This window comes from Pseudonaja textilis, chromosome 9, assembly GCF_049901715.1.
Source record: "Pseudonaja textilis isolate UNSWEBS1 chromosome 9, rPseTex1.2, whole genome shotgun sequence".
NCBI classification, from domain to species: domain Eukaryota; kingdom Metazoa; phylum Chordata; class Lepidosauria; order Squamata; family Elapidae; genus Pseudonaja; species Pseudonaja textilis.
This window is the reverse complement of record NC_141998.1, coordinates 25,383,409-25,398,816: the sequence shown is the minus strand read 5'-3', so window position 1 is coordinate 25,398,816 and position 15,408 is coordinate 25,383,409. Positions and strand designations below refer to the sequence as shown.

General features: G+C 46.0%; 1 protein-coding gene across 1 annotated transcript in view; it reads right to left on the bottom strand.

Annotated features, from left to right (window-relative positions):
• SIK2 (salt inducible kinase 2) overlaps positions 1–15,408 on the bottom strand; it is a 58,176-nt gene that overhangs the window by 14,078 nt on the left and 28,690 nt on the right. Inside the window, 3 exon segments of the mRNA XM_087939218.1 lie at positions 894–931; positions 934–1,017; positions 7,548–7,709. Coding sequence (XP_087795344.1) covers positions 894–931; positions 934–1,017; positions 7,548–7,709 — 284 coding nt within the window.

The following is a 15,408-nucleotide window of genomic DNA, read 5'->3' as shown; positions in this document are numbered from 1 at the left end:
ATGTTGGGAGCCTGCCACGCTTCTGAAGAAGGACCAACTTCAAAGGAGGCCTTTGGTCCTCAAGGGATCCTCCCTACATCCGCAGTCCGGGCCTGCAACCGATCAACAGATAGGCCTGACGCAGGCTCCAGGCCGCTTCTTCGTGCTCTTCTCCCCTCGCCTTGCATGACCCCAAAGGGACGAAGGCTTCACCTCCGAATCCACCAGAGCCCGCGAAAGCATCTGCAGAAGCCCTGCGGATCCCAGGAGGGGCTCAGAAGGCAGAGTCCCACCCTGACGGTGCGTTTTTTAAAAAAAACAGCAACCAGGAGGCCCTGGGCTCTGCTAGGTGTCCTCTGGGGGACCCTGGTGTCCCCTCTGTGTTTCCTTTCCCCCAAGAGCTGCATGAAGGAAGAAGGCACGGAGTCCAGCCCTGCAGCAAGATTGCCAAAGGCCAGGCCGCCTTCTCCCTAGAAGCCAAATCCCTCCAGGCTTTGAGAATCTCCCAAGGGGGAAGAACTTAAATCTGCTCAGCCCAGCGTGGACACGCCAATACATCTTGGTCCAAATTCAGGAGGGGGCAGAGAGGAGGGGAGAGAGAGACGGAGAGGGAAGAGGGGGGGAGAGAGAGAGAGAGAGAGAGAGAGAGAGAGAGAGAGAGAGAGAGAGAGAGAGAGAGAGGAAGGAAGGAGAGGAGGAGAATTGGAGCCCGTTTTCTGCATCCGCTGAGCGGTTCCCTGTCTTGCACGTTTCAACGGGGAAGGTTTTCCGGACTCAAAGCTCTCTTCTTGCGACAAGAAGGAGGCATTTTAAGCAAGTCAGAAAAACAAAAATGTAAGTAGAAAAGGAAGAGGGTGTTGCAAAAAAAAGGGGGAGAAACCAAGAAAGGGCTTCATTTAACCCGAGGCAGGTACCCAAATGTCCAGCTGCGGCCCCTCATATTGCTGGCCTTGAAGACCTCGGGAGCCGCGTACGGAGGGCTTCCACACCAGGTGGTCAGAGGCTCGCCGCTTTTGTAGAAGTTCCCAAACCCAAAATCTGCAGAGGAAAAGGGGGGAACACAAAACAAAAGCAAAACACAGATGAACCACAGATACCGCTGTTCTACCTGGCAGGTATATCAAGAGAACACAAGCGGAAGATGCCCCTGGGTTGATGTCCAACTGAGAGATTTCGCGTGGGTGCCGGGTTAAGCGCTGGGAAAACCAGAAAGCTGGTTCAGAAGAACCTTCCGTGGATCCAGCCCAACTCCTGGGTTCTGGATAATTTTGTGAAAAGAGCCTTCCTTCCTTCCTTCCCTCCTTCTCCTATCTCTTTCTTCCCTTCTTTTCTTCCTTCCTCTGCTGCTTTCCTTCCTCCCTCCTTCCTTCCTCCCCTCCCATTTTTCTACCCTCCCCTTCCTCCTCTCTCTCCTTCTTTCTTTCCTCTCTCCCTCTCATTCCCTTCTCCTTCCTCCCTTCTTTTCCCCCTCCCCTTCCATTCCTTCCTTCCCTCTCTCTCCCTATCTTTTTCCTTTCCTTTACTCTTCCTTCCTCCCTCCTCCCATTTTCCCCTTCCTTCCTTCCTTCCTCCCTCCCTCCCATTCCCATCTCCTTCCTCCCTTTTCCCCCTCCCCTTCCATTCCTTCCTTCCCTCTCTCTCTCCCTCCCTCCCATCTTTTTCCTTTCCTTTACTCTTCCTTCCTCCCTCCTCCCATTTTCCCCTTCCTTCCTTCCTTCCCATCTCCTTCCTTCCTCCCCTCCCATTTTTTCTACCCTCCCCTTCCTCCTCTCTCTCCTTCTTTCTTTCCTCTCTCCCTCCCATTCCCTTCTCCTTCCTCCCTTCTTTTCCCCTCCCCTTCCATTCCTTCCTTCCCTCTCTCTCCCTCCCTCCTATCTTTTTCCTTTCCTTTACTCTTCCTTCCTCCCTCCTCCCATTTTCCCCTTCCTTCCTTCCTTCCTTCCTTCCTTCCTTCCTTCCTTCCTTCCTTCCTTCCTTCCTTCCTTCCTTCCCAATTCCTGGGTTCCGGATAATTTTGTGAACAGATCTTTTCCTTCCTAAACTTTGGCCTAGCCCGGGTTTCATCATTTCACAACCATGTAGTGTTTTTCCAAATGCAGCCATTTTAAGAGGGATGGATCCCAACTCCCAGCAGACCCCGGCTACGGGAATAAGCTTCCTCCTTGATCTGCCACGTCGCCTTCAAGAAACAATTCTGGAAATCCCACGGTAAGGTTCTGGGATCGAAGCCGCGGGGATCCTGGAACCCGTAACCAGCTGCCCGAAACCCCTTCTCTCCCCCTCTACACAGGACCTTCCCCAGATGCTAAACCAAAGGAAAAGTTTCATTCCTCTCACCCCTCGTGCCTGTGAAATGTTAAGCCTTTTCAGATCAGCGGGAGACGTCTCCCTTCCTGTTGTAAATCCATATTCTAAGATATACTCTCCGACGATGGAAGCCGGCCAGCGTCTGGCTGCTGGAATGCGCTTGGGGTCTCTCTATTATTTTTTAAGAGGGAGGGGTACATTTCATAACTCTCTCCCTTAAAGGACGACTTGAGCGCAGCTACGAGCAACTTCACTAGGGCACAAGAACGAATTTCTATCCGAATTGAATTGTATGAATAATGAATCGGGGGGTGGGTGGGAGGTTAATGGACCAAGAAGAAGAGCCCCCGAACGCCTCCCCTGGGTACACCTTGTACCTTTCTTTCCCCATCTTGGTCCATTTTGAATCAATTCTACCGCTAGGGTGTATGGTTCTGACGCTTTTATTTGGCTGTTACTGATTGTAAGCCATTTAATGCCTCTCAAGGGAAGACGAGTGACATCTAAGTTTAATAAATAAAAGGATAAAAATTCTCTGGAGAATCCGGGCACGTGCCTAGATGCTCGTGGATTTATCAGTGGTAGATAATCCGATGTCCTTCTGAAGATTTGCAATTGTCTGCCAAGGTTTTTGACCCTTGGCCAGGAGGGCTGAGCTTATGGGAAACGGAGTCTAACATATGTAGAAGAAGACATCAGTCTCGAACCTCAGGAGCCAAATCCAAAATCCCTTAAACATTTTTGTTTAAGCTCTAGGAAAATGTAACGTTCTTGGAAGTCTCGCATTGGAAACAGGAAGTGGCAACTGGACTTTCTTGGTCTTTTTCTTCGAAAACATTTCGCTTCTCAGCCAAGAAGCTTCTTCAGTTCTTCTTGGATGATGTCTTAACAGAAGAACATGTCCAGTTGCCTTTTTTTTGGGGGGGAGACACGCCTTTGGGACAACCATGGCCTGGATGATTGAGAATCTCCACAGTCATCTAACCACTGGCGACTTTCTTGATGCCTGCTGAGGATCCGAAATGATGTTTTAGCAGACCTGATCTGATCCCCCGTTCTGTTGTGGCCCGACAGCGGCCAACGGAGCTGGCGGCAGATTCGGGCAGTGAGGAGGTTGGGGAGGAGCATGGGCCAGTCCTGGAGTCTGGGGAAGGCTCCGAAAAGGGCTCTGCGTCGGAGGCAGAGATGGGGCCAGGGCCATCCAACAGTTATCAGCTGTCTTCGGAGTCGGAGTAAAGCAGAAGAACAGCTGGAGCCTGTTCCCAGTGTGCGCATGCACAGAGCTGCCAGATGAAGGGAACAGCTGAGGAACAAGGGTCAACTTGGCAGTAAAGCTACAGGTGGATGGTGAATGGCTTCCTTCCCTAGAGTATAAAAGAGGAGCGAAGGGGGAATGGGGATTTGCAAGAGACAATTGGTTCATTCCAGCATGCTTGCCAAGTATTGTGGTGTCTGAAAGATATAGGCCTAGCCCCTCTCCAAGCCTCATAAAGGTTTGTAATTGGGAACTATCATGAAAGGCTGTTGGCCGGGACTTTGTTGGGAAGGAAATTCATTGCAAATCAAATAAAAGGAGTTTATCAGGACGAGGACTCGGCTTCGTGCTGTTGGGGGAAGCCTGGCTCAGAACACGTTCACCATCTTACCCTCCCTCCCCCGTTTTGCTACTTGATTCAAAAAGCTAAGCCGAGCCCAGTTGGCACTTCGAAAGGAGGCGACCCGTGGCGGCCTAGATGGGGAAGTTGAAAAACAAAACAAAACACCATTGCTAAGAAACTGCGTGGGACACCTGAGGAAGTCACCTGGCCTCAGGCTGGGCTGGAGGCCAGACTCGATCGCCTCCCTCTGCTTCGCGTTCCTCCCTGCCTTGCTTCGACCTCTCCAAATTTGAAAGGGCCAACATGGAAGCTGTTCGTCGGCCAGCAGAGTGGAGCATTTTCTGGTCCCAAATATATGCTGTTGCTGCCAATCCATGGCCTCCCACTCTCCAAGGAATACACAACCATTCCCATAATAAACCAGAAGTCCCCACCTCCTGAAGGGCCTAAGCGTTGCAAATAAATGTGTGTGTGTGTGTGTGTGTGTGTGTGTGTGTGTGTGTGTGTGTGTATGTGGATCTTTGGTTGTTCGGGTTTTCTCCCACGTAAGATTCGAAGTATCTAGGCAACGTTTCGATGAAGTCTCATTCATCATCTTCAGGCTTCTGTCTTCGGCTCTTGCTTCTCAGAGTGGCTGACTGACTCTTCTAACTCTGAGAAGCACAGAGCCGAAGACAGAAGCCTGAAGATGATGAATGAGACTTCATCGAAACGTTGCCTAGATACTTCGAATCTTACGCGGGAGAAAACCCGAACAACCAAAGATCCACATACAAATACCCGCGAGAACCACACACACACACACACACACACACACACACACACACACATATTCATTCATTCTTAAGTTTTCGCGGGTACTTACATATATGGTATTCAGCTTTGTTCGGGTATTTTCCCACGTCATTGTAGTTGTGCTTTTAAAGTTGTAGCAACGTTTCGGCAGAATCTCATCTGCCATCATCAGGCTTCTGTATAGTTTCTGTATAGTCTGCCGAAACGTTGCTACAACTTTAAAAGCACAACTACAATGACGTGGGAAAATACCCGAACAAGGCTGAATGCCATATATATATATATATATATATATATATATATATATATATATATGTATATGTATATGTATATGTATATGTATATGTATATGTATATGTATATGTATATGTATATGTATACATACATACATACATACATACATACATACATGCATGCATACATATATATAAAAATTGGCAGCTCAAAAGGGCAGAACGTCTGAGCAAAGAAGAAGCCAACTGTGAAGGGAAGAGGAGACAATGGAGGAACCAGAAAGGCCTGTTTGTCCACTTTTCACATGTTAACGTCACCTGCACAGTCAGCCTCCAGGAACAAGGCAGCCGGAGGGTGGAAGGGAGGGGTGTGGATTCGAACAAGCGCAGCAGCACCGTCCTTGGTGGGAAAGCCTCCGGGAGACGTGGAAGTGAAGCGTGCATTTCATTTGTCTCCGCAGTCTGTTCCTTCACACGCTGCTGTCAAAAAGAGTCACCCGCCTTGTTGGCAGGGCAAGAAGTTGGGCGGCCTTGAGTGGCGCTCAGCTTGTGAACCGAGAGTCTTTCTTTCTCAAGAGCCTGCCCTGATTTCTGTGTCACGAAAGTACGGAGGAGGCACAAATACATTCTCCACGGTGGCTTTTGCAAACCAAAATCCCTCCTCGGGGCCGAATGCCTTTGGTGGGTGGGTGGCAGCTGGGTTAAATCTGGATGAATGGCTACCTGATCCCTGGTGAATTTCAGGAGAACCAGATGGGTAAATTTCACAGTGCTCTGGGGTCCTTGGTCCTCTCTGAGATGCTTCACTACCTGATATGATAACAGAATCAGCACTAAAAGGCCCTTGTAATATAACCCCCTCCCCGCTTCTAGCACTGAAGATGTTCCTAGATGGGTCATGAAATGTCTGCAAGAAAACCACCAAGCTCAGAGAGCACCAAGGGTCTCGCAGTTCTTTCTTCTGTCTCCTTCTCCTTGTTCCTCCTCCTCCTCCTCCTCCTCCTCCTCTGTCTCCCCGCTCCCTCCTAGCCAGGGCCCCACAGTTCCACCCTGAGCTACAAATCTTCTTTTCTATGGGTTTCACAGAGCTCCTTGCTTGGGTTTAAACTCAACAGTGCAAATGCCACGTGACGTTATCAGCAGACGCCGGGATGATAATTATACAGCCATTACAAGACATCTTGCAGGCATCATCAAGACTTCACTTCGCATTAACGAATTAAACGGTGGAAAAGGCAAGGAAGAATTTATCTCATTAGGCAGCAAATAATGCCCAATGGATTTTGCTGTCCTTGATACAAGGAAGTTGATTTTTTTTTCCGCTTTGTTGGTATCTAAGACTAAACCACGTTTTTAAGGCTACAAGGAACAGCTGCTGGGCGCCTTGATTTCAACCTCCACCTACAGCATATACCTTGCCTAGATCTTTGCCCTAAATTATCTTCAATCTCTACTAGGATCAGCAACAAGAAACCAGCTTCATAAATGGTAGCCTGAAGTCCTGATCAGGAAGTTAAAACAAGCTGCGATCGATCCAAAAACAAAAGTACAATTTCTGGTCCTTTTTCTTCAAGCTATGTCAAAACAAGGACGTTACTAAAATCCAAGCCTTATCCGAAGCTATGAAAATGGTTTCCTTGACTAGCTTTAACAACAAAATACGGTCCAGGATGTACCTGCCATTCCTTATTTCTGTTTTGGAGTTGAATTAAGCGCCTGCCAAGAGTTGCAAAAAATATCAATCCTTTTAACAGCATAAGACGGTCCTTTGCAAGCAAGTAGAAGTGACCATATTTTATCCAAACCCAACTGGGAACCGAGGCTGTTTCCCACATCCTGGTTCTCTCTCCATTCAACCTACCCATGATGCAAAATTAAACTACAATAATATATGACCTCTGTTACTAAAGCCATCGGCTTTTAAGTCGTTTTAGCCTCCATTCCCACTTCCCTACTGCTATCCATCCCTCTGGAACTCAATGCCCACAGTTCTGAGTTCCACCCTCTTGGGAACCAAACACTCTCGGCCAAAGTTGCAAGACATGATTTCTTCCAAGAACTGGACAGCGTTACAAAACTCTCAAGAAGCTCAAACATTTTCTCGTTCGTCTCATTTTAAAACAAATTCTAGTCGGGCAATCCAAGAATCCTTTGCAATATACAGAGGCGGAGGGAAATTATCCTGCTGCGGCAAACATCTGCTGTATTTAAATTTGTAATTAAAACGGAATCAAGCATGCTAAAATAACCCGAGAATTTTCCATTTTGAGTCGCTTCTTCTTCTTCTAACCCCCAAATTAATTAATTTGATTGTAACCTGCACATCTGGCCAGGGGGTTAGGGGGTTGCTATGGCACTGCAAAGGGGAGTAAAAACTTCATAGCATCCAAAATGACTCCGATTTGGACAAGCAGAGAGGGAAAAGTCAAGCAGGAGCAATTTTTATAGCAAGACCTTCGGGCCAATTTTATCTAACCCTCGTGAGTGCAAGAGGGATTTGGGGAGGAGTGTATTGTTTTCACTCTGTTTATATTGGTTTATTTTTATTTTTTGTAAGCTGCCTAGAGTCATCGAAAATTATGAATTTATTTACAGATAAATAAACCACCCGCCCAGCCCATCACGTATGGAATACCTGCTATCTTAATATTCATGTTGTTATCGAGAAGGAGATTCTCCGCTTTGAGATCCCGGTGTACAATCTTCCGGCCGTGACAATATTCCACAGCCGAGAGGATCTGCCAGAATTTGCGCCTGGCATCCGTCTCGCTCAAACGTCCCCGGTTGGCCAGGTAATCTGCGGAAAGAGGAAAGGCAAAAGGTGAATTGCACAGAAAAAGGTCTCTCTCTCTCTCTCCTCTTTCCCAAATTCGGAAATCAAGCGTGGCAGCGCCATGTAACGGGCAACAGGAGGGGATGTTTTGGCTGGGAGGTTTCATAGCTAGGTGAAAAAGTTCCTGCATTTGTATGCACGGCTCTGCCTGGCCTGATGGAAACCAGAAAGAAGACACGGCCAATTCTTCCCTGGAAGAGCGAACGTCCCAGCCTTTCTTCCTAGGACATTCTGTCCTGGCTCTTTGCAAAAACAAGGACTCTCAAAAGTGTTGCTTGGAGGCCACCTGGAATTTACTATGTGTGCATGGGAAGGGGTGGGGTGGGATGGGGAGAAGAGAGAGAGGGGGGAGAGAAAGACAGAGAGAAGGGGAGGGGAGAATGTGAAAGAGGGAGGGAGAGGGAGGAGGAGGAAGAGAATGAGAGAGAGAGGAGAGAGGGGGAGAGAAAGAGAGAGAGAAGGGGAGGGGAGAATGTGAATGAGGGAGGGAGAGGGAGGAGGAGGAGGAGAATGAGAGAGAGAGGAGAGAGGGGAGAGAAAGAGAGAGGGAGGGAGAGAGACAGAGGGGGGAAAGAGAGACAAAGACAGGGAGGGATAGAGGGAGGACAGAGAGGAGGAAAGAAAGAGGAGGGAGGGAGGGAGGGAGGGAGACTCTTCAATGCTTTCAGCCCTCCTTAATGTTGTACAGGTTGGCAGGACCAACCCAGCCACCTGGCACATCCTCTGAAGAGTTTCAGGATTCAAGACCTACTGAATGAAGAGGACTTCGCTGACAAGGGAAGCGAGGTCTTTTTCTTTGATTTTTTTTTATTCTTATTCTTATTTTTGCAAGCTTGGGGCAGCAGTCAAGTAAGAAACCACCAGATGTCTTGGCCTTACCCTGCTGGGACTTCCTCCTTTCATACTCTGAGAGGGCAACTATCGCAAACAGGAAGACACATCTGACGCTAGCATGAAGTTCTAAGGAACAGCTTTCGTTTGTGTTTTCACACCCAGTTATAAGACTATTATTATTATTATTTTTCTGAACCACACTCCCCCTCCAAAACTATGTTCCCTAAACTACACTCCCCACCCCGCCTCCCCCAAAAAGCCAAGTTTTAAGGTCTTTCTGGAACCCCAGGAGGGTTGGAGGCATGTCAGAAGAATGCCAGTTTTCTAGATCTCTTTTAAGTTGAGCCAGTAGTACAGCGGCCATATGGCCTTGATTAAAAAGGTCAGCCTTTTATTTTGGAAAGCTGTCCTTTAGATTTATTTATTTTTCAAAAAGCCCACTTCTGCCCTTTATTTTGGGCCGTTTGCAAATGGTACCACTTAATGCACGCTCTTTCAAATTCACGCAAAACATGTGAAAAGGGAATTGCCCTTTAAAAAAAAAAGCAAGTTTGCATCATATGCCATTTGATTTTTTTTCAATATATTTTTTTTTATTAGAGGCTTGTAAAATTTGCCCTTAAGAATTGTCTTGCAAAGCTAAGTTTTAAATGTAAACAACTAAACAACAACACAAAAATTATCCTCTTTCAGATTTTTTTTTTCCAGGTTTGTCCTTTATTCTTCCCGACAAAATAAGGTCATATAACCAAGATCTGGAACCCATGCCTCCTGCCCAAACAGCCCAGAAACGACAGGAAAATAGTATCGTTCAGGAGACTCTCTTGTAAAACCAAGAGCACAATCACACGGGGCTTCTATTCATCCCACAGTTTCAGCAAAGTTTCAGGTAGACTTGTGTTTGAAGTTACAACAGCACGGAGAAACGTGACTTCAACTCCTTCCCTCAAAACGACGTTATAGAGCCCTGCACACCAGCACAACTACACACAAGGACAGTTTTCGCCCGAACACCATCACTCCGATAAACAAATAATTCCCTCAACACTGTCCAAGTATTTACAATGTCTGCACTACTATTATTATTAATCTTCTCATCACTCCTGATCACCCCTCCCCTCGCACTTGTGACTGCATGACCGGTAACTTTGTCGCTTGTATCCTAATGATTTATATGGACTGTTTCCTGGTATGATTTGATTGCTTGTTGTACCCTATGGCTATAATTAAGTGTTGTATCTTATGATTCTTGACTCTTGATGAATGTATCTTTTCTTTTAGGTACACTGAGAGCATTTGCACCAAGACAAAGTCCTTGTGTGTCCAACCACACTTGGCCAATAAAGAATATTCTATTCTACTCTACTCTACTCTACTCTACTCTACTCTACTCTACTCTACTCTACTCTACTCTACTCTACTCTTGCAGTCCCCCACATCACGGTGATCAAAAGTTTGGGCACTTGGCAACCTGCCCCAACCAAGAAAAAAAAAATCCACCCTCAGAAGTTCGCATGCCCCCCCCGATTCCCTTGCCAAGGACGCCTTAGTAATCCTTGCCAAGGACGTTTTAGTAAACGTGGGTTTACTAAAACCCACCTCGCCTGCTACCTCTTTTAAGACGATTTATAGAGATTTGGGGGACACACACAACGGATGGGATGGGAGTGGAAAAAGTCGTGACCTTCCGTGGTGGGCGAGGTGTGTGTGTTGTGTGTCTTTCTTCAGAAATGGACAGTGAACACAGCCCCCTGGCAGCTACACGAGGAAGAAAAGGACAGTGGGGGAAGGAATCCAGATTTGTATTGACGAAGAAGACCTGCGAGCGGAAGGAAGGAGAGGAGGCCATTTCTAAGGCACCGGGAGAAAACCCCACTGTCGATTATGTCAGAATTGATTTCGAAAACAATTTGGAGAGAAAACAATTTTGCAAGGCGCCCTTATAAAATGAAAAAGGCCCTTTTAAAACGTACTTAATTAGCTAGACTGGTGGAGAGGGGGGAGAGAAAATAAAAGGTTGTTTTATATATAGATAGATATATAGATATATATATTTAAATAATAACCCTTTATTGAAAAATTAAAACATTAAAATACAAAATACAACACAAATATTTAAAATAAAAGTGTTATGTATATTACAATCCTTTTTGACAGTGCTTGCAGTTCAACTGTTATTCCAGTGCATATTTTATACTCCTATTTGTTAATATATACATTTGAACAAATTCTTCCTTTCTTCCTTTCTTCCTTTCTTTCCTTCCTTCCTTCCTTCCTTCCTTCCTTCCTTCCTTCCTTCCTTCCTTTCTTTCTTTCTTTCTTTCATATATATCTTTATAGAAAACCAGGCTAGGAAACTGGACAGGCCCTCAAATTATGTTTCCTTTGTGCACCAAACTGTAACTCTCCAGGAAGAGATGAAAGGGGCTAGATTTTCTTTCTCTCTCTCTCTCTCTCTCTCTCTCTCCCCCTCCCTCCCTCCCTCTCCCTCTCTCCCCAGTATAAACAAAAGGAGGTGATGTAACCATGGGTGCCGGCCCCGCTTTGCCTTTGCAATAATCTCACCGTCAGATCTGATTAGTGGTTTTACTGACAGATTTTCAGTCAAACGGGTTATACAATTGCCATGCCACCAAACGAGGTTGGCCTAGAAACCTCTAGTGTCTCATTAAAAGATGGGTTTTTGGGGGGGTGGGAAATAACCCCCCCTCTCTAAATAAGCAATCCAATTGGGGTGGGGTAGAGCACCCCATTTTGTATGCTTTCCAACGTTCGCAATTTACACAGTGACTTTGCAAAGTTAGGTGAGTTGTGTTCAGTGTTTGTACGGGATGCAAAGCGTAAGGGGGGGTGGGGGGGTGGAGGAAAAGTTGTGTTGGGTTGTGTTCGTCTTTTGTGCAGGGTGCAAAGGGTAAGGAAATCAGCTCTGTGCCAATTCCCCAGGAAGGGATCTTGAAGGGCGGCCTTCGGGCCTTGGAGGGGAAGTGGTTTAACTCCCTAGTGCCGCCTTTCTCAACCCTGGCAGTTTGGAAGAGGGGTGGACTTCAACTCCCAGAATCTGCCAAGCTGCCATGCCTGAGAAACACTGAATTAGCATAGCTGGCTGGGGAATTCTGGGAATTGAAGTCCACCCAGTCTTCAAGCTGCAAAGGTTGAGAAACGTTGAATTGGGTTATTATTCTTGCTGTCTCCCATCCTTCCGAGGTCGGTAAAATGAGGCCCAGATTGTTGGGGGCCATAGGCTGACTGCAAACTTAGAGAGGGCTGTAAAGCACTGTGAAGCGGTATATAAGTCTAAGTGCTATTGCTAGTTTCTTTCTTTCCTTCCTTCCTTCCTTCCTTCCTTCCTTCCTTCCTTCCTTCCTTCCCTTCCCTTCCCTTCCCTTCCCTCCTGCTTAGAAAGGGCTATGAAGCAGTATATAACTCTAACTGCTATGGCCCTTCCTTCCTTCCTTCCTTCCTTCCTTCCTTCCTTCCTTCCTTCCTTCCCTTCCCTTCCCTTCCCTTCCCTTCCCTTCCCTTCCTTCCTTCCTCCTGCTTAGAAAGGGCTATGAAGCAGTATATAACTCTAACTGCTATGGCCCTTCCTTCCTTCCTTCCTTCCCTTCCTGCTTAGAGAGGGCTGTGAAGCAGTATATAACTCTAACTGCTATGGCCCTTCCTTCCTTCCTTCCTTCCCTTCCCTTCCCTTCCCTTCCCTTCCCTTCCTGCTTAGAGAGGGCTGTGAAGCAGTATATAACTCTAAGTGCTACGGCCCTTCCTTCCTTCCTTTCCTTCCTTCCTTCCTTCCTTCCTTCCTTCCTTCCTTCCTTCCTTCCTTCCTTCCTCCTCCCTTCCCTTCCCTTCCTTCCCTTCCCTTCCCTTCCCTTCCCTTCCTTCCCTCCTGCTTAGAAAGGGCTATGAAGCAGTATATAACTCTAACTGCTATGGCCCTTCCTTCCTTCCTTCCTTCCTTCCTTCCTTCCCTCCCTTCCTGCTTAGAGAGGGCTGTGAAGCAGTATATAACTCTAACTGCTATGGCCCTTCCTTCCTTCCTTCCTTCCTTCCTTCCTTCCTTCCCTCCCTTCCTGCTTAGAGAGGGCTGTGAAATATATATAAGTCTAAGTGCTATTTCTTTCTTTCTTTCTTTCTTTCTTTCTTTCTTTCTTTCTTTCTTTCTTTCTTTCTTTCTTTCTTTCTTTCTTTCTTTCTTTCTTTCTTTCTGGAATGGTATGGGGTCTTCTACTTGAGCAAGGCATTGGACTAGAAGACCAATTGCAACAACAGGTAGGATGCTACTGCATCCAACCTTCGGAGGGTTTTTCTCTTAGATCATCTCGGGCTTCTCTTTGAGAAGAAAAGCAGATTAGAAGAGCACCGGCCTGATTTTAATCCCTACAGGCAGCCTGAAAACAGTTGTATGCTTCTTCTAGAAGGCTTCTGAATTCAGGGGATGGGATAAAAATACCCAATAAAGTAATTACAACACTGTTGAAAGGACAGGTATTCGATCAATAACATGTTCCTAAATCAGAAACGTTCGGCCCCGTATGTGAGGTTGCCTGCCTTAAAACCACTGTCAGCAAACATTTACTTAACCTCTAATGTACATACACAACCAACGGAAAGCGAGTTCCCTATTGTTGCCAAGAAAAAGACACAAGAGTTGTCCATGAAATGAACTCAAAGGACAAAAGTTAGCAGAGATGGCGAAACTGACTGCTTCGGTTAACAAAAAAAAACCTCCCACACACCATTACTTTTGTTTCGACTTGGCAACCACTTCTGGACTTTGTGCTTGAGATGAGAACAAAAATAAAACTTTCATTTTGGGGTTTACCCACTAGGTAGGTTTGCTGTCATAGAAAAGGCTAGTTTATACTATTATATAAAAATAAAAAAAATTATCTTATTCTACTACACCAGTCTGAAGTCAATACCTTGTCTTTCTTTTTTTCCCCTTTTCCCTACACTTTCCCTTTCCCTTCCCCTATTGTTCTTATTTTTATTTTATTTTTTGGTTTGCATTTGACGTGATATACTAATTAAAAAAAAATCTAGGATTTTTATGCATTATGAAGCATGGCGAAGATGGAAGCGAAACGGAGTTTGTGGAATAACAAGACAAATGTATTTGGCTTAGCAATATTAAAACGTTTCTTTCTCTCTCTCTCTCTCTCTTTTTTTTTTATTTAAAAAAAGGAAGCCTCCGGTGGGATAGGATTCCTGGGTGTGAATTTGTACCGTGTTACAAAGCCAGCTACTTGCTACTGTTCACAAGAGGCAGCTGAAAACGCCAGCTGGGCTTCCCTCTAAGAAGATTTGGGAAAACTGACCGGATAATAAATGATTTTAAGAGGCAGCTTTCCCCCAGGGTGACGGCTCATTGATGAAGAGATCCTATGAGATCCCGTCAAAGGACAAACAAGGACCGGATCAGTCCAGGAAGGATTTGGGGGGGGGGGGGGCGGAGGAACGAAACAAGACCCATCAACCCCCAAACTCCACAACAAGAGTTGCGGTCTTTGTCTGCGAGGAAAATAATATCTGAATCATTCTGCATTTCTGTTGTTTTTTTTTCAAAAATGGGGATCCGAATGATTTCCAGGATAGGTTCTTCGAACCAATGAGGGACAGGCGGTCCTTATGACCAAAAATGGAGCTCCAAGTTTGCGTTGCTATGTGAGACATTTGTCAAGGGAGCTTTGCCCCATCCTTCTTGCCCCCGTTGTTAAAGTGAATCATTGCAGCTGTTATTGTGAACTCCCCGATTATGATCGCCGAAAAACAACGGTATCCAGGCAATGCACTGTTTGATTGAAATGGAGTTTTTATATATTATACTAATATAATAAAACGTTTAAAAAAATCATTACAGCTGTTAAGTTAGTAACCTGGTTGTTAAGTGAATCTGGCTTCCTCGATGATTTTACTTGCCACAAGGTTGGGGACACTGAAATTGTCGGAAACGTGAACCCGCTGGCAAGCGTGTGGACTTTGATCACGTGGCCATGGGGATCGCGGTGAGGGATGTGTGAAAAATGGTCACAGCTCACTCTTTTCAACGCCGTTGTAACTTCCAACGGTCACTAAGTGAACTGTTGTAATTTGACGACTACTTGCAGTTTGCAAAGATCGGGTTCAAAAAAAAAAGGCGAGCAACGGACAGAATGTGCAAAAGGGGGCCAAACTGTGGAGAGCACAACTCTCCTTACCTCATTTCGGGGCCTTCTAGGTTATCAGGATGAACTTCTGATAACTGCTGGTGTACAGTTAGTCCTCAACATGCAACCATTTGATTAGTGACCATCAGGAGTTGCAGCAACTCTGGGAAAAGAGACTTACACGCGCCCAGACTTACAACTGCCGCAACATCCCCGCGAACGCGCAATGAAAAATTTGGGCACCGGGACCGGGTTGGGTTGACGACGGGCACAGCGTCCTGGGGTCAGGCTATCGCCGACCTCCCCACAAGCCAATGAGAGGAGCCAGACTCGCTTAACGATCGATCGGATGCACTTAACAACGGTAATGGCAACAAGGTTACAATATTGGGGCATGTCTTGCTTAACGATGTACCAATGGTTTTCACGCAAACACCTTTGGAACATGCTTTTCAAAGCAGCCACTGCAATCTCTACCTTTCTTTGCTAAATGATTGTCCTGCAATAAATAAATAGATAGATAGATAGATAGATAGATAGATAGATAGATAGATAGATAGATAGATAGATATTTTTTTAAATTTATGACAAACTATTCTAAAAATACGAGTTCCGGGTATACATCTCCGGAACTAAAATGGTATTTATTATTACTTACTAAGCCTCTGCTGACATCGCTGGAGTAT